Source organism: Macaca fascicularis, chromosome 8 (assembly GCF_037993035.2).
Source record: "Macaca fascicularis isolate 582-1 chromosome 8, T2T-MFA8v1.1".
Classification (NCBI taxonomy): Eukaryota; Metazoa; Chordata; class Mammalia; order Primates; family Cercopithecidae; genus Macaca; species Macaca fascicularis.
Window position 1 is genome coordinate 11811832 of NC_088382.1, and position 22718 is coordinate 11834549.

General features: G+C 43.4%; 1 protein-coding gene and 1 pseudogene across 11 annotated transcripts in view; one reads left to right on the forward strand and one right to left on the reverse strand.

Annotated features, from left to right (window-relative positions):
• The window catches only part of ERI1 (exoribonuclease 1), a 138920-nt gene that overhangs the window by 58598 nt on the left and 57604 nt on the right, over positions 1 to 22718 (reverse strand). For 2 of the 11 annotated variants that reach the window (XR_012417030.1, XR_010577122.2), the window contains 2 exons: positions 3508 to 7499; positions 2693 to 2986 (listed from right to left, as the gene is read on the reverse strand). The exons of 6 other annotated variants lie outside the window; for them this stretch is intronic. Coding sequence is in view for 2 of the 5 variants with exons in the window: in XM_005562621.5 (XP_005562678.2) it covers positions 7395 to 7499 (105 nt within the window). In the remaining 3 variants the exon portion in view is untranslated. Of the gene's footprint in view, positions 1 to 2692; positions 7500 to 17029; positions 21980 to 22718 lie in introns of those variants that run through there. 3 more of the 11 variants (XR_012417031.1, XM_045397883.2, XM_005562621.5) reach the window with 2 other exon arrangements.
• On the forward strand, positions 16060 to 16107 carry LOC123575376 (U7 small nuclear RNA; annotated as a pseudogene).

Sequence of the window (22718 nt, forward strand, 5' to 3'; positions counted from 1 at the left end):
TTTATTTATAGAGGCTCAGACACAGAACAAATGCATGCACTGGTGTTAAATGCAGAGAAATGCAGAACGTCTGAAATGAGTTCTGCTTTCTTTGGGGTCAGAAGGCCTCTTTTTTGAACTGACCTCAACCCTGTTGAGTTTATTACCTTTCCTGGCCATGAGGATCAGAAATCAGCAATGATTTCATAAGTAACTTCTCATGAAACCACACACCGCAGCATGAGTCACAAACGTAGCTCTGTGTACCTGTAGGCGTATATACCATTTTTTAAAAATCTGCCAGGAATGGGATGATTAACTGGACCCATTTTGCCTGGGATTTTCCCTATTTGTACTGAAAGTCTTGTATCCTGGGAAATCCTTCAGTTCCAGGCATACTGGGGTGATTGACCATCCTACCCAGGAAATGAGGAAGAAGCAAGGGGTCCTTAATGTGTTGTCCCTACCAGAATCTGCCCCTTTCCCTCTCTGCAAAAGTAGGGAACCTGCAACCCTTGTGGGGCCTGGTGCTCCCACCCAGCTGCATGGGGAGGACATTTAAGTCAACTTGAGCAGAAGGTAGGGGATCCAAATTTATCTATTTAAATATGTTGTTACATCTCCAAACTAAGATGTCTGTATATGCAGGTGCATTAAAATACATATAATTACACAAGTAATACATGATCACTGGAGAAAAATTAAAAATAAAAATAAGGGCAGGGTGCAGTGGCTCAAGCCTGTAATCCCAGCACTTTAGGAGGCCGAGGTGGGCCTAAGGTCAGGAGTTCAAGACCAGCCTGGCCAACATGTTGAAACCCTGTCTCTACTAGAAATACAAAAAAAAAAAAAATTAGCCAGGTATGGTGGCATGCACCTGTAATCCCCAGCTACTAGGGAGGCTGAGGCAGGAGAATGGCTTTAACTCGGGAGGCAGAGATTGCAGTGAGCCAAGATCGCTCCATCGTACTCCAGACTGGGCAACAGGAGCGAAACTCCATCTCAAAAATAAATAAATATAATTTAAAAATAAATAAAAATAAGATGATGGTGGGGGACAAGGGGAGGCAGAGCATTAGGACAAATACCTAGTGCATGTGGGGCTTAAAACCTAGAAGATGGGTTGGTGGGTGCAGCAAACCACCATGGCACATGTATATCTATGTAACAAACCTGCACATTCTGCACGTGTATCCCAGAACTTAAAGTAAAATTCAAAAAACTTAAAAAAAAAAAAAAAAAAGATGGGAGGGTGAGAAGGATGTCAAAGTTACTCATAATCCTACCGCCCAGCACTAACTAGGTTCAAACCAGTTAAAATTTTGAGAATTTTCCTGTGTACTCTTCTAGATTATAATGTAGGCATATAAATGGGTATACATAATAGTAGGCCCATTGCAGGAAAATAGACAAAATAATGTTTTGACACTGTTGCTCACTCAACAGTATGAGTATTTATCCATGCCAGTATGTAAATTTTTACAACATCATGTTAATGGCCACATAATATTTCCATAACATATGTATATCACAGTTAACCACACTGATTAGGTAGGACATTTAGGCTGCTTTTCATTTTTTACTGTTATAAACAGTGCTGCAACCAACAGGCTTGTTGCTATATCATTGAACACATCCTTACTTATTTTGTTACAGTGCATTCTTAGGAGTGAAATTGTGGGTCAAACAGAATGAATTGGTTGGTTGGTTGGCTGGTCTTGAGACAGGGTATCACTGTGACCCAGGCTGGAGTGCAGTGGTGTGATCTCAGCTTGCTGCAGCCTCGACCTCCCTGGCTCAAGAGATCCTCCCACCTCAGCCTCCAGAGTAGCTTGGGACTGCAGGCGCACACCACCGCACCCACCTAGTTTTTGTATTTTTTGTAGAGACGGGGTTTTGTCATATTACCCAGGCTGGTCTCAAACTTCTGGGCTTAAGTTATCCTTCCACCTCAGTCTCCCGAGTAGCTGGGACCAAACGTGCAGGCCACCATGCCCAGCTAACTTTTGGTATTTTTGTAGTGTTGGTGGTCTCACCATCTTGTCCAGGTTGGTCCTGAACTCCTGGGCTCAAGCAGTATGTCCACCTTGGCCTCCCAAAGTTGTGGGACTACAGGTGTGAGCCACCACACCTGGCCCACTATCACCATTTTTTTAGCACTCATGGTAAATGCCGCAGTCTAGACAAACAAATTAGGACTTGAAAGAGGACTAGAGTTATTTCCTAATAGGAGGATAACATTCTCTTTTCTGTGATTCCTCCTGGTTGCTCAAGAGATTATCTTCTAGATACACACAAACCAATACATGCATGCTCTTGCACACACTTTAATAAAAGCATCTTGATCAAATAAGAGTTTGTTAAATTTGTCCTCAGCATGAAGATTGCCGTTAACAAGTTAGAAACAACCTGCTGTTCTGTCTCTCACAGACCTCAGCTAAGGAAAGACCGCCATTTTATGGACACCAATCCCAACAGCCACACTTTGTTATAAATTAGTGTCACATATTCCTGTTTAGTTCTTATTGACTCCTCCTCTAATGTTTACTGTCTCATCATTTAGAGTGAATCTAAATCAGGGGCCCCAAACTTTCTCTGTTAAGGGCTAGATAGTACATATTGTAGGCTTTGTGGATCATTATGGTCTCTATCATAACCATGACGCTCTACTAGCTTAGTGCACATGCAGAGAGAGGCAATACATGAGCGCAGCTGTGTGCCAATAAAACTTTATTTATAAAAACAAGTGGTAGGGCCGGGCGCGGTGGCTCAGGCCTATAATTCCAGCACTTTGGGAGGCTGAGGCGGGTGATCACTTGAGGTCAGGGGTTCAAGACCAGCCTGGCCAACATGGTGAAATCCTGTCTCTACTGAAAATACAAAAATTAGCCAGGCATGGAAGTACAAGCCTGTAATCCCAGCTACTCGGGAGGTTGAGGCAGGAGAATCGCTTGAACCCAGGAGGCAGAGTTTGCAGTGAGTCGAGATCATGTCATTGCAGTCTGGCCTGGGTGACAGAGAGAGACACTGTCTCAAAACAACAACAAAACAAACAAACAAACAAAACAAAAAAAGCAGTGGGCACAGAATGTAGCCCTCAGGCTGGAATTTGCTGACGTAAATCACCTACAGTTCGTTAAAACACAGATTACTAGGCCCCGCCCCCCAAGTTTCTGATTCACGAGGTCTTGGGAATAGGTCCAAGAATCTGAATTTATAGAAGTTTCTAGGTGATGTTGATGCTGTTGGTTGGTGGGCTGCTGGGGGATGCACGGAGGATTACGTTTTGGGAACGACTGCTATAGGGTGGTCCCATAAACCTGTACTTAACAAATTATCATATTCATACAAATCACAACATTTTTCTCCTGAGTGACTGAAGCGCTTGTGTACATCTCTCCTCTTAGGCTTCTTAAAAGGTTAGAAAGATCAGCTTTTGTATCAGTCCAGCTATCTAGTAAAAGTCAGTGGAATCCCTCTAGCTAGTGTGTAAAGGAAGGGCTTTATTAATGTAGTTAGGGTACTCACAAACTCCTTGGAAAAAGCCGGAGGAATATTTTCCTGGGTCATCCTCCAGGAGCAGCCCCCACAATGTCACTGCACAGCTGACCTGATGGCGTGCACCCAACTCCTCCCGCTTCCTCCAAGCCCAAGTTCTAGTCAAAATCTTGCACCAAGAGGGTCTGATTTTCAAAACTGAAGTTGAGTGTCTGAGCTGTGGAGTTAAGGGAGGTTGGAAAATGCAATATTTGGGGATTTGATATCGGGCAGGCAGGCAACTACACAATGATAAAAATGTGGGGCAAGGAATGTTCAGATTTGGGGCAGCCACTGTCCATACAATTCCACTACTAGGAAAGGAAAGGTACAGTGAGAAGTAGAAAGTTACAAAGCAATAATGCTCCAGCTCTCTGGAATTTATTTCAAAATAATGGGGTTGGAATGGACAAAAATGTGGTGGAATAGATGAGGTAGTATTCTTTGAGACAGGGTCTCACTGTTGCCCAGGCTGGAGAGCAGTGATGCCATCCATGAAAGCTCACTGCTGCAACCTCAAACTCCTAGGCTCAAGTGATCCTCCTGCCTCAGCCTCCCAAGTAGCTGGGACTACAGGTGTGCACCACCACACCAGGCTAAATTAAAAAAAACAAAACAAAACAAAAAAACACATTGTACAGACAGGGTCTTGCTATGTTGCCCTGGCTGGTCTTGAACTCCTGGATTCAAGTGATCTTCCTGCCTCAGCCTCCCCAAGTACTAGGATTACAGGCATGAACCATTGTGCCAAGCATGAAGCAGTATTCTTCCCACCCCCCTTTTTTTTTTCACATGGGCCATGCAAAACTCTGTATCATTTCAATTTTAGTATATGTGCTCCCAAAGTGAGCATGATGAGGCAGTGTTGATTATGAGTTGATGACTGCTGAGGCTGGATACTGAGTACATGGAGGTTCATTGCACTGTTCTCTCTTCTTTGGTATATGTTTAAATTTTTCCTTAATAAAGAAATAAAAATTCATAAGGCATCAAAAACAGAAAGAAAAAGAATGGAGATAAACATCAATTTCTGACCCCTAGAGGGTACGCTTTCTCTTATTATGGTATGCTTTCTCTAGGGAGCATATACCACGTAATAAAAGATCTTCGGATGGGAGTTACCATCAGAGCGCAGCCATTGTTTTAGCAACATTCCCAAAGGAATAAAAGAAGTAATGTTTTTCATTGAAAGTAGGTCAAGGGATTATTACCACAGTCATTGACTTTGCTTCCCCCCGACAAATGCGCAGTGACCACTTGTTACATTCAATGGAGTGATAAAAGCTCCAATTGGCTGGGCTTTTCTAGGGTTACCAGCAAATAAAAAATGCAGGGTCTCAGTTGAAATTAAATTTCAGATAAACAGCAAATACATTTTTTCAGTATACTTGTGTCCCATGCAATATTGAGGAAATTTACTTGATGTTTACCTGAAGTTCACACTAAAGTGGGTATTCCATATTTTATCTAGCAACCCTACTTTTAGGACTTACAAAATTTAGGATATTCCATCCTCCCCACTTTTCTCCAATGCATTTCATGCCTTAGTTCACCCCAAACTAACCAGACTGGACTCTTATAATTATGACTCTCTGGGTATCTCATCATTCACTTTCCCTATGTTTCTAGAAAGGCTTTCTCCCAGAACTTAGGTAGGTTCAAGGTGGACTTTCTGTCTGACCTTCTGGCCCCTGAAGGGAAATGGGGAAGGAGAGAAGCCATTTGCCTAAGAGTTCCCAAGGAGGTACCTAGTCTCTAAGATGAGGATCCCAGATGTAGGTGCCCATCCATTTATTTCAATATCCTTTCAACACAGCAGAGATTAAGACCCCCAAGAAGTACAGATCATTCCTGCTGTTGCATCTTTTACACAGATATGGACTTCAAAGGAAACAAAGAAAGAAAGATTTCATGCCAGAAAGCAGGAGATACCTTCTCATTCAGCTTAACTCTCATTTTGTCAATGTCGTTTACAGATTATTAACACCAGATGATCAAGGTTCCATGGCAGAGAAGCCCTTCCGTCTTTTCCTGCCTACTGGTGACTTGGCAACTCATTAGCATCTCTACTGGAAGTGAGCCCGAGGAAGGAAGTGATAAAACACCATGAGTCAACATGTTACTTGCCAGAAGTTCTGGTAAAAGGAGTAAGAGGAAGACAAAGAAAACAAGAGTCTGAGGACATTGTGGGGGTCTCCATTCTCCTTCCCCTCTAAACCAGGCTCATAGTGGACCTCTCCTGATGGAAGGTTCTAGAGAAAGACTAAATTCCACTTCTTGGAGTCATAAGAAATATCTACCATTCATGCTTTCCATTCTACTCTGAGGTTAAACAAATATTAGCGTTCTAATGGGGTGGGGGGATACAGTGACTTTAAAAGGTGGCTGCAGGATGACTGAGATGAAGGCAGAATTCTTCATACAGAGAGAACAACTTTTGTTCAGAAAAACAATATTAATGGGTATATTTGGTCTTCCAGTGCAGGCTAATGACAAGTCTAGACATAGAATAATTAAATTGCTTGTTCTCCATAAGAAATGGAAGTTGTGGGGGTTCCCTCTCTTGGCTTTGGAGCACCCCTCCCTTTGTCTCTGTACAGGGGAGCTTCTTCTGTCTTTCTTCCCCCTTCTTTCTTGCCTATTAAACTCCCTGCTCCTTAAAACAAAAGAAGAAGGAGGAGGAGGAGGAGGAGAAGGGGGGGGAGGAGGAGGGGGAGGAGGAGAGAGAGAGAGGGAGGGAGGAAGGAAGGAAGGAAGAAAGAAAGGGGAGTTGTTTTAAGTATTCCCCTTAGGTAGGGAAGACAAGACAGGAATTTTGAGAGCCCTGAAAGAAAGAGAGTGAAGAAATGGGTAGCAGAGGGGAAGACAGATCCCAGGGAACATATCAGGAGAAGGATGGCCGGAAAGAAAATGGCTGAGCTGGCAATGCCTGAGGGATTCCAGCATCCACTTTAAAAAATAATAATTTATTGTGGGAAATTTCAAGTACATACAAAAGTAACCAGACTAGTATAAAGAACCTCAATGCACCCTTGGCAGCTTCAACAATTATTAACGCACAGCCAATCTGATTTCATCTAAAATGCCCCACTCACTCACCTTTCTCCCATGGATTATCTTGAAAGAAACTCCAGTGATATTGTTTGGCTCTGTGTCCCCACCCAAATCTCATCTCAAATTGTAATCGCCATGTGTCAATGGAGGGTCCTGGTGGGAGGTGATTGGATCACAGGGTGGTTTCCTTCAGGCTATTCTCATGATAGTGAGTGAGTTCTCATGAGATCTGATGGTCTTTATAAATGACAGCTTCCCCTGCTTTCTCTCTCGCCTGCTGCCATGTAAGATGTGCCTTGCTTCCCCTTCACCTTCCACCATGATTGTTAAGTTTCCTGAGGCCTCCCCAGCCATGAGGAACTACAAGTCAATTAAACCTCTTTTGTTTATAAATTACCCAGTCTCAAATAGTATCTTGATAGCAGTGTGAGACTGGACTAATAAATCCAGGTAGCACATTTTATCAATGAACATTTCAGTATAGCATTAAATCTTAAGTAGTAGCCAATTCTGGGCTGTGCTGTCTGCACTGGTGCCCCCTGCCCCCCATTTAGCTGATATCTACACTAAATGCTTGTTCCTGCAGAAGCCAAGTGAGTGGTGCTTTGGGGGAGGGGGAAATGAAGAAGTGGCCAAGGTCTACACTGATGATGATTCCACACTCAGAGCTCTGAGCTGCTAGAACCCAAAGACACATCTAGAAAACAAGAGACAACGGGGAATAAGGCAACAGCAAGGTGGAACAGGTGAACATGAACCTGGTGAAAACCTGCTGGAAGATCAGGGCAGGGGTGCTGCACTTCACAAAGGTATGCAGTGTGGCCTCAGGAACTGGAGAGGCGTCGGGGCCTCTCTGCCTCATCTCTCCTTGGCAGCCTTGCATATGTGCTGTTCGTGTCTCTCTCTGCTAACTGGCTCTTACTGCCAGGCTGCAAGGAGAAATGTCACTGTCACTCAGAGGCCAGACTCATCACAAGTCATCCTGTCAGGACATCACATGAACATGGACACCAGAGGCTCCTAGACACTCACAGGGCACATCTATTCAGGCTACTTGGGTTATACAGTTGAGAAAGTAAACGGACTTTGATCTGAGGAATGCAAGTCCTTTTAAATTATCAGGCCCAGGGAGACATTAAAATGAGACAGCAATCACATCCTATTCTTAAAACTGCTTTCTATTGCCACAAGTAGCTGTAAGGTAACCTAATAATGCCACATTGAACACTATAACCACACCCTATAGCCTAACAATGTATAGCCAATCACTAATCAATGTTATTCCTGTAAGCCAGTTCCTGACAAACAACTTTGTATCAGCCTACTCCCCATCCCGACAACTTTATTTTGTCTTTAAAAATCTGCTTGTGGGCTGGGCACAGTGGCTCACACCTGTAATCACAGCACTCTGGGAGGCCAAGGCTGGAGGATTGCTTGAGCCTAGGAGTTTGAGACCAGCCTGGGCAACATGGTGAAACCTTGCGTCTACAAAAAATACAAAAATTATACAGGCCTGGTGGTGTGTGCCTATAGTCTTAGCTACTCTGGAGGCTGAGGTGGGAGGATCATCTGAGCCTGGGGAGGTCAAGGCTGCAGTTAGCCAGGATCCACTGCACTCCAGCCTGGATGACAGTGAGACCCTGTCTCAAAAAACAAACAAACCTGCTTGTAGCAAAGATCGAATGGAATTCATATCCAAGGCTAGTTGGGTCTGAGTCTTCCCAGCAGCTGTCCTCACTTTGGCTAAACTATTCCAATTATATTTTAGGCCTCAGCTTCTTTCTTTTAGATCGACACAGTCATTTGAACTTTAGCAACCTCTTTTTTTGCTAGCCTATTCTGGACACATTTTCAATGAGAGTCACAACCAACACTTTTGCATTATTCAAAATAGCTTCAAGAAACCAGGAACCCTTCACACATATTTGTTTCCTTCTTTAGAACAATGCATTTGTTTAGAGATAATGAAAACAGTCTATAGCTGAACTCATGTTAGTGTTTTCCAGAATCAAATGGTCACAGGAACTCAAAGCTCTTTTCTGGAGATCAGTGGCTACCCTTGCCTTCAGTGCTTCATCATCTGCTCTCAACGTTTGCTACTCCTCCCCATTGTTCCACCCTTTCATGAAAGGCCTGCTGTCAGCAATGTTCAGTAAATAGCCTTTTTTACAAAAGCGTCATTTCTTTCTCATATTAAAATTCCATAATAAATCTTTTTTCCCCTCCCAATGAGTTTTTCTGACACCCATAAAGAATTTTCCTTTCAACGTCCTGTCTTCTTGCCTTCTCTACTCAAAGCTTTACTTGACACCTGCCTTCCAGGTAAGCCAACACCCCTTAGAGCTCATAATCTTGCCAGGTTAGTCTTTAAATTTTTTTATCCTGATAAAATCTTTGCTTACTCAGCACTAGTAGCAATTCTCTCCTCTGAGAATTGAGGTTTGCGTCCTTGTTAATGATCCCATAATGCCCCTGTAGTCTCTGTAGGACAAGGGCCCCACAAAAAAAAAGAAAGAAAAAACATAATCTTCTCTTAGAGTCTTGCTTCTCAGACTTTGAGCATGCAGCAGACACCTGGAAGGCTTTGTTCTAACAAAGTCTGCTGGACCCCACCCTGGAGTCACTGATTCAGCAGGTCTGGGTGGACCTGAGAATATGCATTTATATGCGCAGATGAAAATGACTTGGTCTCTGGCTTCTACAAGGCTGCAGTCTAATGGACAAAACCCTCTTTTGATCTGGGTAGCACTTCAGAATTTGAAAATCTCTGTCATATTTATTAGACTTAAAAAACATCCTCACAACAGTGTGAGGGGAAGCGGAGTCTGCACTTTGGGTTAAAAAACCTGAGTTTGAATTCCAGCCTTAGCAGGTATTAGCTCTATGGTTATGGTCAAGTTGCTTAAACTCTCAAAGCCTGAGTTATCTGTGAAATGGGAATACTGCTCTCCCAGGTAGGTAATACTTTTGTTTGTAAAAATACTGTATGAACTAAAAAAAAAAAAATGCTATACAGATACCGAATTAGATAAAAGATAGGGTGGTAGGGCAGGTGTGGTGGCTCACACTTGTATTCCCAGCATTTTAAAAGGCCGATGTGGGTGGATTGCTTGAGGTCAGGAGTTCGGGACCAGCCTGACCAACATGGTGAAACCCTGTCTCTACTAAAAATACAAAAATTAGCCAGGTGTGGTGGCGCATGCATGTGGTCCCAGCTACTCAAGAGGCGGAGGCAGGAGAATCACTTGAACCCAGGAGGTGGAGGTTGTTGCAGTGAGCCGAGATCACGCCACTGCATTCCAGCCTGGCTGACAAAGCAAGACTGTCTCAAAAGAAAAAGAAAAAAGAAAAAAAGATAGGCTGGATCAGTGTCAGAAAGACCATGAGAGTATTATGGGAACACAGGAAGAAAGCAGTGCATTCCCCTGGCATAAAGAAAGGTTGGATGGGGTTGGTGTTGGGGCTCAGAAAACAATTCCTCAAATATGCTACTTTGGACTTCAAACTGAGAGTACCTGGGGAGTAGCAAATGCAGAGAAGAGCTTTCTGTAGTCCTCTCTTATCTGACTAAGGGAAGTTCCTCCAGAGGAATGCAATCATCAGGCAGGGAAGATTAACTCAGGAAAGGAGACTAAAGGTCTGACCTCTTGCTCAGAGAGACTTTTACCATAGGCTACCAATGTATTCCTCTGAGGGCTGCTGCCTGAGACACTTTTTCTGCATTATAAGCAGATAAAGCAGCCTTTGTTCACAGTTTATTTCTGCCCCTCTCCCTCCCACATCTCATCACCACCACCCTCCAGGAGCCCCCAGCCCCTATTTTTTTCTGTGGAGTATAAAAGCTTCAGTCAACTGGTCCTCCTCTGAGTCACAGTTTGTGTGGCTCCTGTGCACATGCACACATAATAAATTTGTATGCCTTTTCTCCTATTAATCTGTCTATTGTTGGTTTCTTCCAGAGACTCAAATTATTATTATTATTATTTTTTTTTTTTTTTTTGAGACGGAGTCTCGCTCTGTCACCCGGGCTGGAGTGCAGTGGCCGGATCTCAGCTCACTACAAGCTCCGCCTCCCGGGTTTACGCCATTCTCCTGCCTTAGCCTCCCGAGTAGCTGGGACTACAGGCGCCCGCCAACTCACCCGGCTAGTTTTTTGTATTTTTTAGTAGAGATGGGGTTTCACTGTGTTAGCCAGGATGGTCTTGATCTCCTGACCTCTTGATCCACCCGTCTCGGCCTCCCAAAGTGCTGGGATTACAGGCTTGAGCCACCGCGCCCGGCCGAGACTCAAATTATTGAACCTTCAGAAGGTAAAAGGAAAGTTCCCTTTGCCTCTACATAGGTTTCATGAAACAGGTGGAATTTTTCCTGGGCCCTAAAGGTTTTCAACAGTCAGGGAATTAAGCAGGGAAGGAATGTGGCAGGGAAATGCACGCCACATTTAAGAACTGGAGAACATGGGAAAATTATTAATCTGATGATATGGCTGAAAAAGAAGCGTAAAACCACAGAAAGTTTTGAATACCAGGAAAAGGAGTTTCAGCATACTTCAGTAGGTAATGGGTAGCTAATCAACGTTTTGACCAGCAGATAAGTAACACTGGTATGCGTATGAGGTAGATTGGAAGGGGAAGAGCACAGAGGCAGTGAAAGCTGTGAAGTCCACATTCTTTAACAGCTCTCTCTACCTCCCCTTTGGCTATATTCCGATCTCCCCACCTTCCACTGGCGTGGCCTTACAATAAATCCATATCTTCTAAATCATCAACTCTGCCCCAGAGAGCTCCTTCAAAGGTGGGGCAGCTCTCCTGCGGTCCTAGCCCTGCCTTCTGCAGCACTACAGGAGAACACACATCCCTGCTTCCTCCTAAAGATTCTTGGCAGCCCTCTTGTCCTCATTCAGATTTCTCTTCTTGTTAAATATGCCTGGTTTTTCAGCCATTTCTCACTGAAGTGGCTTTTCCACCATTCCAGTTAGCCTTCTCTGGATATTATGTAGTTTTTCCCATAGAAAGAGAAGCACATGGTATTATCAAAGGCATTGGATAATTTAAGCAAACAAACTCTTATTGGGCAAATAAGAACTTAATCCCCCACCCACCTCTTTTCCTTACTGGGTAAAATTGGGAGTACTTGAGAGAAAGTCAAGTTCAAGGCCCAAATGAATTCTCACTTGTCTATGCTATCATTTACACATTGGTGCCTTGGTCATATTTAAATCCTTCATCTCATTCTGACTTGGCTTTCTTTGACTTACAGATGAACCCTAGATGTTGTGCATCTTTCCCTTAGGGAATTTTATGGATGCCAGTCCCGTAATTTATACCCTGTCTTCTGTACCGTAGTTTTAGGGGACAAAACTGTGTATGCATAGCTTGCTTGTATTTTTTCCTTCAGATTTTCTGTTTTCTGGCTGGGCACAGTGGCTCACACCTGTAATCCCAACACTTTGGGAGGCCAAGGTAGGAGGATCACTTGAGCCCAGGAGTTTGAGACCAGCCTGGGCAATAAGTGAGCCCTCGTCTCTACAAAACAACAACAGCAAAAATTAGCTGGGCATGGAGGAATACACCCATAGTCCCAGCTACGTGGGAGGCTGAGGCAGGAGGATCACTTGAATCCAGGAGATTGAGGCTGCAGTGAGCCATGATTGTGCCACTGCACTCGAGCCTCGTGACAGAGTGAGACCCTGTCTCAAAAAAAAAAAAAAAAAAAAAAAAAAAAAGCCAAGTGCAGTGGCTTACTGCTGTAATCCCAACACCTTGAGAGGTTGAGGCAGGAGGATGGCTTGAGCCCAAGAGTTCAAATCCAGCCTGGTCATATGGCAAGACCTTGTCTCTATAAAAAATAATAATAAATAAAAATTTTTAAAGATTATTTTTCTCAGGCCGGGTGCAGTGGCTCACGCCTGTAATCCCAGCACTTTGGGAGGCCGAGGCAGGCAGATCACAAGGTCAGGAGATCGAGACCATCCTGGCTAACATGGTGAAACTCCGTCTCTACTAAAAATACAAAAAATTAGCTGGGCGCGGGGGCGGGCGCCTGTAGTCCCAGCTACTCAGGAGGCTGAGGCAGGAGAAAGGCGTGAACCCAGGAGGCAGAGCTTGCAGTGAGCCAAGATTGCCACTGCACTCCAGCCTGGGCGATACAGCAAGACTCCGTCTCAAAAAAAAAAAAAAAAAAAAAAAAAAGATTATTTTTCTCCTTCACTATACTAGTTAACCCCTGGGTGATCATTACATTTTATTTCTTCAGTTCATTTTCATTTCTCCCTGAGCCTGAAAGGTTAACCTGTCTGTGGTTGATGTGTGCACACTGTGGGGATTCTTTGTGGCTTTCCAAAGCCTACTGTAAGTCTCTTTGGAGGCAACAACAACAACAAAATGCATGGCTAATACATTTCCACCTCTAATAATAGGGTCAGTGCTATTCCATGTAAAGACCATGTTCATAATGAAAACAAAGCATTGCAAAAAAAAAAAAAAAGAACGCCATGTTTAGCATGCGATATTAACCTAATGTTTACATGGAAGCTCTTAAAAGTGAATGTCTTTAGCTGTGTTATTATTATTGTACACAAACTCCTCAGTAATCTCTCATCAGTCTCCAAACCCTGAAAATATTTCCCAAAATGTGTCTGCCTCATTTCCTCATAGCATATAACACATGTATCCAAGGAAAACTAAAGACAGACTGGGTTTTTGGTTTGTGTGGAAACAATTTCACTTTGCAAAAGTGAAAAGGTCTGTCTGGGCTCAGCTGATAAAACAAGATGTTTTGGTTTGATAAGATTTTTCTTCCGTGTTGCTTGGTGTGGAGACATACTCAGATTCATTTAGAAAACATTTTTTATTGACTGTGACTCATTAGAAAGAATGTCATGTGCTGGCATTTCATCACTGAACAGGGAATCTTGGCCATATAGGGCCTTTGGCTCAGATAGGAGTCAGGAAAGGAATAATGGGCTTCCACGGGACCAGAGGAATGCAAGTAAACACGTGGTGCCCAGTGCTCTTCTGTGTCACCTCACTGTGGTGCTGGTGGGGGCAGGCTTGCTCTTGTGACACTGAAGATTAAAACCACACCAGACCACACCAGGAGATGCTGCTTTTCCCTTAGAAGGACTGACAACCTAAGAGGACGATGTGCTCTATTAATTAAGGTTTTAGGAATTTGGAAATTTTTAAAAAGGAAATATGACAGGGAGTTCCCATATACATGCAGGCACAATAAACATAAAATACTGGCCAGGCGTGGTGGCTCACACCTGTAATCCCAGCAACTTTGGAAGCCCAAGGTGGGAGGATCACTTCAGTCCAGGAGTTTGAGACCAGCCTGGGCAACAAAGTGAGATCTCAGCTCTACAAAAAATCAAAAAATTAGCTGGGCATAATAGTATGTACCTGTAGTCTCAGCTACTCAGGAGGCTGAGGCCAGAGAATTGCTTGAGCCCAGGAGGTCAAGGCTGCCATGAACCATGTTCTTGCCACTGCACTCCAGCCTGGGTGACAGAGCAAGACCTTGCCTCAAAAATAAAAACTTAAATTTAAATTTAAAAATATGGATCAGGTGCGGTGGCTCATGCCTATAATCCCAGCACTTTGGGAGGCCGAGGAGGGCAGATCACTTGAGGTCAGGAGTTAAAGTCCAGCCTGGCCAACTTGATGAAACTCCATCTCCACTGGAAAAAAAAAAAAATTAGCCAGGCATGGTGGCGAGTGCCCGTAATCCAGGCTACTTGGGAGTCTGAGGCAGGAGAATCACTTGAACCTGAGAGGCAGAGGTTGCAGTAGGCTGAGACTGCACCACTGTACTCCAGGATGGGCAACAGAGCAAGACCGTGTCTCAAAAAAATAAAAACGAAAAAATAACACACACAAAAAAATACGGCTGGGCGCAGTGGTTTATACACCTGTAATCCCAGCACTTTGGGAGGCCAAGGCAGGAAGATTGCTTGAGCCTGGGAGTTCAAGACCAGCTTGGGCAACATAGCAAGACCTCTGTAGAGCATAAAAATTAAAAAATAAATTTTAAAAATAATAAATACAATTTTTATAAAGTACAATGTTTACTTAGTAATGGTGTTTTATAAGGTGTTTTATAGGATTTGACTTTTTTTATGAAGTTAGTTGTGAATAAGTAAAAGACTCTAAACAAAAGGCGTACTGGATTCTATGTAGTTTCATGTCAGTCTTTAGAGTCCTGATTGCATAAAGATTAATTGAAATATGTTTAAGCCTATTTAAGAAATAAGAGGCTTTCTAATATCAGAAGAATATAATTATTTCATACCAGGAGAATATAATTATTTCATACCAGAAGACTATAATTTTTCAGCGACATTTTAAAATTATTTTTCTCCCTCCTGCACACTGATTCAGCAACATTTTTTAAAGCCTGAGTTAATGCCTCTTCAAAACAATATTTGAATATGGAATGGTTAAAAATTGAACTGGAAAACCAAAAGAAAAATCACCAAAATTCTACTTGTTATTTTAGGAAAATCTTACTTCACTGATCTCCTTTACAATGCTTTATTTGCTAACCTGTCCATGAGTAACCACCCTACAGACACCCCAAACTCTGCCTTCTCTCACGCTTCCCCTTCTTGGAAGTATTTGGGATCATAAGTTGAGATACTTTACTAAGAGTGGACAATACCCTTCAATAAAGAAGTCTCCACTTCAATAACAAATAGTGCCTTACATCTTTGGGACGATTTGACAGATTAATGCTACTATGAGGTGGTTAAGATACAGCCTTCTGCAAAGATAAATAATGTTGATTCACTGCGCTTCCAAAATCAAGGACCAAGCCGAAGGCATGAGGCCGGGTGATAAAGTTTATGGCTGAGAAGGCAACCAAGATTCAAACTGACTGACAGCAGAAGCCAGATGAAGGATTATGCATTTGTTCCTTGATGAGTGTGATGAATAAACATAAAAAACTCCCGAAGGCCAGCAGAGTAGAAGAGGGATGTAAATTAAAGAAAACCACAGAGCGAAAATACAATGAGCAGCTAGACCACACAATGGTTTTGTACTTCAGAGGAGGCCGAAAGATGCACGCCTGTAGGTGGAACTGAATGAAGGGGTGCGAGGCTGAGGAGGTCCTCGAGGCTAAGTCAAGACCTGCAGTTCACCCGAGCACACTCAGTGCTGACGCTGACCCTAACCCTCCACTTCTCTCCCTGAGGCTGCTTCTGTCGGGAGCGGGGCGGAGGGTCACTCTGTTCCTTAGTGCAGTGGCATCGGCTGAAGGGCAGAGCACCCGTCAAGATGAAGCTCTGGTGAAGAATTGATCAAAAATAGTGGCAGAGTGAGATAGAAATTTACATCAAAGGGCTGATTTATGAAGGCTTCAAAGACTTAAAAAAAAAAAATAGGAACGTAGATTAGTTGTTGCTGAGGGCTGGAGGGGACAGAGATAGAGGTGGCAATGGAAGGATCCTTCAGGTTTCTTCTTGAGGTGATTAAATATTCTGAAATCGAGTGTTATTTGGAATTTGTCTAGCAGGTTTTCACTGCAAAAACCCCACAGCAAAAAGCAGAAAGAAAAAATTATCCTAAAATTGGTTGCGGTAATGGTGGCATATATGCTGTGAATAGGCTTTAAAATATTGGAATGCACACTTCAAATGAGTGAATTGTATGGTATGTGAATTATATATCAATAAAGCTTTATAAAATAATAATAAAAACCTTCAAGCCACTAGAAAGGAGAGTCAATGTGGTATGAAAACAAGACTCAACACACCAACCTCAGAGGGCTATGAAGTAAAGTCAAAGATCACTGACTCCCTCAAAAGGAAAGCTATTATCAAATGCTAGGGAAAGAACTACAGGAAAACTAAATCATGGTATTCCGGTATTTCATTTCCACTTGGGAGAATTCTGCCTCTCTGTCATTTTGCGTGTGTGTATGTGTGTGACAGGGTCTTGCTCTGTCACCCAGGCTGGAATGCAGTGGTGCAATCTTCGCTCACTGCAGCCTCAACCTCCCAGGTTCAAATGATCCTCCCACCTCAGCCTCCCAAGTAGACGGGACTACAGGCACGCACCACCACGCTTGCTAATTTTGTTTGTCTTTTGCAGAGACGAGGCCTCACTGTGTCACTCAAGCTGGTCTTGAACTCCTGGATTCAAGCAATCCTCCCACCTTGGTCTCCCAAAATGCTGGGATTAGAGGCATGAGCCACTGCACCCAGTCTTTCTCTGTCATTCTATTTCCAAAGTTGAATCACTTTGCCCTGTTGGAGCTCAAAAACTAAGCGTGTGATGAAGGTGTTACAGTTTGAACTCTTTCAAGGAAGGCATCGGCCATAGAGTGAGCCGCAGGAGGACTTTCCCTGTTTCCCTGCAAAATGGGGTACCGTGTTAAAGGAGTCAATTATCCTGTCCTATCTGGAGAAAACATTCCTCAGATGAATGAACTGGAAACTGAAAACTGGAAAAGGTGATTTTATTTCTTTTTGTAATTAGGACATCATTTATAAGACTTATATTTCTTGGATGTTCCCCAAATTTCTCACATAGAGCTGGCATTACTAGAACTTTAAATACGTGCTGCTTTTAATTATATTGAATTCCACTGAGGGAGCGTAAAGGTTAGGCATTTTGTGATGGGTGTGCATTCTACTTCCAAATGGAATAACTAGAATAGAAATTCCAGAAAAGGAAAAGGAGTTATCAAACACTGAAGCCGCTTGGAGAAATGGCTTTGTCGAGTTAGCTGGTTATCATTAGATTTATTACAGTGGTTAGGAAAAACTGACCTCGTAGATGTCTCTAACAATGCCATCGTCTGCTTAGAACACTGCCCTGCATTAGACAGCTGTAAACACAAGAACGTTCCCTCGCGAGCTCAATAACCTTAGCAACAGTTCTCTTTCCAAACAGGCCAAGAAAGATGTGTTGCTTTGGGAAACTGGAAAATCAACAGACCAAAACACCCAGAAGAACTGGGTGGAGAGAAGCTAGAGCCCGTTCACTCTGCAGTCTCTGTAGAGGTACAGAGTGACAGCAGCCATGGGTGCCCTTGGACGTCTCTGTCCCAGCTCCCAACCCTGCCACCCCGGGGCCTCCACCACAATTCCCTGCCCGGCCCTGCACACACGGGCTGCAAAAATGGTGAGGAGAAAGGAGATTTCAGATGAATTCATCCCCAAGTTACAAACATGGTTCATGGAACTTTAGTAAAAATTATTTAAAAATTTTTACTTTGATCTATAGACATGCGACTTGAACCAGATTCTTTCAGATGCCAAATGTTCTCTTTCTGTGTGCATTTGCAAGGATGGACTCCACTGCTGAAGTGGGCTAATTGATCCTTATGAGCAATGAGTCCTGTGTGTGTTCATTAAGAATGTTCCGTGGATGAATAAGTAGCTGGGAAATGAGTCAATCAATTTCTTCCTTTCTGTTCCATACTAGTAGTTCTGAACCTGCCAATGTGTCCCAAATATAACTAGGTATCTTTAGAGTCCTTTTTGTTTTTCTTGAGACAAGGTCTTGTTCTGTTGCCCAGGCTGGAGCTCAGTGGTGGGATCATAGCTCACTGCAGCCTTGAACTCCTGGGCTCAAGCCATCCTCTGGCCTCAGCCTCCCACAGGGCTACGATTATAGGTTTGAGCCACCACACCCTGCTTCTTCAGAGTACTTCATTTTTATACATACATGTTATTCCTTTTTTATTGTTGTTTTTCTTTAATAGTCTTTTTACTTTTGGTTTGGTGTTTTTGTTTTTTTTCTTTGAGACAGAGTCTCACTCTGTCACCCAGGTTGGAGTGCAGTGGTGCAATCTCAGCTCACTGCAACCTCTGCCTCCCAGGTTCAAGTGATTCTCCTGCCTCAGCCTCCTGAGTAGCTGGGATTACAGGTGTCCACCACCACACCCAGCTAAGTTTTGTATTTTTAGTAGAGGCAGGGTTTCACCATGTTGGCCAGGCTAGTCTCCAACTCCTGACCTCAGGTGATGCACCCACTTCAGCCTCCCAAAGTGCTGGGATTACAGGTATGAGCCACTTCCACCCGGCCATAATAGTCTTCCTGAAATTAAGCAAAACTAATCAATGTTCAGAATGATTGGAGCAACTTTCTAAAACCTGCAGATTCCTCTGTGGACTTACAATAGTTAAAACACTCAAGGAGGAAATAACATGTTCAATAGTGTAATCATTTCCTTCTCTATGATTCTTCCTGCTCCCACATTTGTAAAGTAGTACTTTACTTTTTTTATTTACCTATTTATTTAATAATTTCAACTTTTATTCCAGATTCAGCGGGTACATGTGCCGGTCTGTTACATATGTATATTGCATGATGCTGAGATATGAATGATCTTGTCACTTAGGTGGCAAGCATTAGAGTAATTTAAAAGTGCTATTTGAGTGAAATCATCGTCTTCTGTACTCTTGTCTTGAGCAAAAGAAACCATTCTGATTGCCTAACTTGTTTATACTTCTCAAAATACTTTCATACGTGTTTGATGCCCATAACTAAGAGAGGGTGACACAGTCCCCTTTAATCCATCCAGCATTGCCAGGGAAGATTACCAAGGAGGTATTGACATAACGGAATGTTACCACACCTTTTAAAAATCTGTCGGAATAACAATCTTTCTAAAATACATCGCAACAAAGAAATGTAAATTAAAATATGAGTGCTTTTAAAAATTTTTCCTATCATACTAATAAGGATTTTAAAAACTATCATACTCGGCTTCAGAGAGGATTCAGGGGAAAAGATCCTCCTAGAGATTCCTAATGGGAGAGTGAATTCTGACATTTTGGGAAGGTGATTTGAGAATATGGATCCAGATGTTCAACCCGTTAACCCCACAATCCTTTTGTCCTTTTAATAAATATTAAAAGTGGCTGGTGTGGTGGCTCACGCCTGTAATCCTAGCACTTTGGGAGGCCGAGGTGGGAGGACGGCTCGAGCCCAGGAGTTTGAGACCAGCCTGGGCAACACAGCGAGACCCTCATCTCTATAAAAAACAAAAAGATTAGCCGAGCGTTGTGGTGCACACCTGTAGTCCCAGCTACCAGGGAGGGCTGAGGCGAGAGGATTGCTTGAGCCAGGGAAGTCAAGGCTGCAGTAAGCCATGATTGCACCACTACTCCAGGCTGCGTGGCAGAGAGAGACCCTGTCTCAAAAACTAATAATAAAATTAAAAAATTTTAAAAAGTGTGCCAACCACTGTCCGGTCACTCAAGGTACGCAGGTGAACAACAAAAGCCAGCTCTCTGCTCTCAGGAAGCTTACATTCTAATGAAGAGAGAGTAAGACAATACATACGTACACAGATAAAGAAAGAAGATAAATTCAGACAATGCATTCTAGGAAGAGAAGCAAGCATGGATATGAGGACCCTAAAGGTGAGGGAGAAGGTTGCTTTGCTTGGTGCTCAATAAAGACCCCTCTGGCGAATGGCCAGCGCTCCCACCAATCCAGCCTCCACTCAGCATTCATAAGAGAGCCACTAGCCAGGCATTGTGGCACACACCTGTAGTTCCAGCTACTAGGGGAGGCCGAGGCAGGAGGATCACTTGAGCCCAGAGGTTCCAGCCTGCAGTGAGCTATGATCGTGCCACTGCACTGCAGCCTGGGTAACAGAATGAGATCCTGTCTCCGAAAAGAAGAGAGAAAGAAAGAGAGCCTTTACTCAAAGCAAACCCTGAAACCTAACCTACTTTCCCCAAGGGCAGGACAGCCACATGAGGTGCGAGGGAAGCTGTTGGGCGAGGTTTCCAGAAACGCTTCCTTAAATCTGAGACAGTCTCAGGTCAACTGTATATAATACTATTTTAGATAAATCTGAGAAAATTTGAATTTAAAAAGAAGTTAAGGGCAAGGAGAAAAGCAATTCTAGATTAGATGTTGCTCTGAAACTATATGTTCTCTGCTTCCTCCACTTTTTTAGCCATAAAGCTTTGAGTGAAATTGTTCAAGGTTTAGTGGAAACTTCTTGCTTGGGGAAAGGAGACTGTTGAGGCAAGAATGTTATATAATATTTGTGTGTGGCCAGGTACGGTGGCTCACACCTGTAATCCCAGCACTTTGGGAGGCTGAGGTGGGCGGATCATGAGGTCAGGAGATCAAGACCATCCTGGCTAACACGTGAAACCCTGTCTCTACTCAAAAATACAAAAAATTAGCCGGGCATGGTGGTGGGAGCCTGTAGTCCCAGCTATTTGGGAGGCTGAGGCAGGAGAATGGCGTTAACCCGGGAGGCAGAGCTTTCAGTGAGCAGAGATAGCGCCACTACACTCCAGCCTGGGCAACAGAGTGAGACTCTGTCTCAAAAAACAAAAAAAAAATTTGTGTGTATATATGTATGTGTGTGTGTGTGTGTGTGTGTGTGTGTGTGTGTGTATTTGCAGCATAACTCTCTGTGCTCATATGTATGGGAAAACTGTAGAATAAGCGAAAGAAGCAAAATGAGGTAGAAAAACCTGCTGGGGCAGGAGTTTTTTGACTTGGAGACCTGTCCCGGTTCTGCTCAGACTAGCTGTGTAATCTTGAAATCATTCAGTGAATACCGTGGAACGCAGCTTCTTTAAAACTTGAGGAAATGGGACTGGAACATCTTTAAGGCCTTATCCATGTTATGGAAGGTCTTGTCACCTTTGTTTTCTTTTTTTGAGACAGGCTCTCACTCTGTTGCTCAGGCTGGATTACAGTGGTGCGATCTTGGTTCACTGCAGCCTTGAGGTCCTGGGCTCAAGGGATCCTCTCACCTAAGTCTCCTCAGTAGCTAGGACAATAGGTGCATGCCATCATGCCCAACTAATTTTTGCATCTTTTGTAAAGATGGGGTTTCACCATGTTGTCCAGGCTAGGTCACCTTTCTTTTTTCCCTCCTACTATTGACACTGCACACACACACACACACGCGTGTGCACACAGGTTAAAAATGAAATCCCACCATGACCTTTATAATAAACAAATGCACAGAGCAGGAAAATTCCAGTCATAAAATAATGGACTCTTGATATCTAGAAAACTTAATACAGATTTCAGGCTGATACAGAAATGTGTATACAGTCTTTGAGTATAACATACTTCATGTGTATGAATGACGTACCCTGTAGCTAAATCAACAATGGGGGCTTATATTTGTATAGGTCTTTAGTGTTCACAAAACAATTTTATGTCATAACACTTGCAATTTTGGAGACTCATGCAATTTTTAGAAACAGGTAGGGCAATGAGAATGATTTCCCTTTTACTGAGGCTTAGAAGCGTAAAATGGCTTGGCCAGGTTTATGCAGCAATGGGCAGCCATCAAATCTTCTCCCAGTTCATGGGCATTTATTCCCATCTGCCACGTTGCAAGGCAGCTGGAATGACTGTCACCGTTCATGCTTCCTTCACCCCCTCACTCCACTGCAGCTCAGCTGAGGCCACTGAGAACATCAGAACAGTGAGGCAATGTGATCATCAACTTTCCCAAAATAGAAGCCACCACAGAGATAAACCAGTCAACCGTTTCCTTCTCAACTCACCCGCTTGTCACATTTTATTCTCTGCAGTGGGGTCTGCCAGACCTCTTATTTCTTCCTTTCTTTTAAATTTCAGGTAAGAAACTAGAATACTTAAAATGTTAAATCCCTTCCTTTAAAAACAATGACCGGCACTCATAACTGAACACTCCTTGAAAATATCCTACATCTTCACAAAGTCATGCATCTGATTCCTTTCTGCCAGTAATCTGTCACCCTCCTTCACCGTGCCCAACAACCCAACAAAGGCCAGGTGAACACGAAATCGAATCACTGCCAGTGTTGGCGACTTCAAAAGTCATCAGATGCTCACCGGTTGCTCTGAAAAGCCATCTTTGCATTGTGCCCATTTTATTGGCAGAGTCCTCAAACTCTTGTTTTCTTGTTATCCAACGCATGGGATCATCGGGGAGCCTGCTGTGTCACAGACGTCCATCTGTGGACACTAACTCTGAGATGACCACCAACCACTTAAAGGAGAAGCAGCAAGTTGTGCAGGTGGAGAAAGGGGAAGAGATGCCCCTGCTAGTGGGAACCCCAGTGAAGAAAATGGGGAGATGAGGCTGACGATGAAGAGGACAAAGAAGAGGAAGAAGGTGGGGAGGAAGGGCAGGAGGAAGAAGGTGGAGGTGAGGAAGAGGGT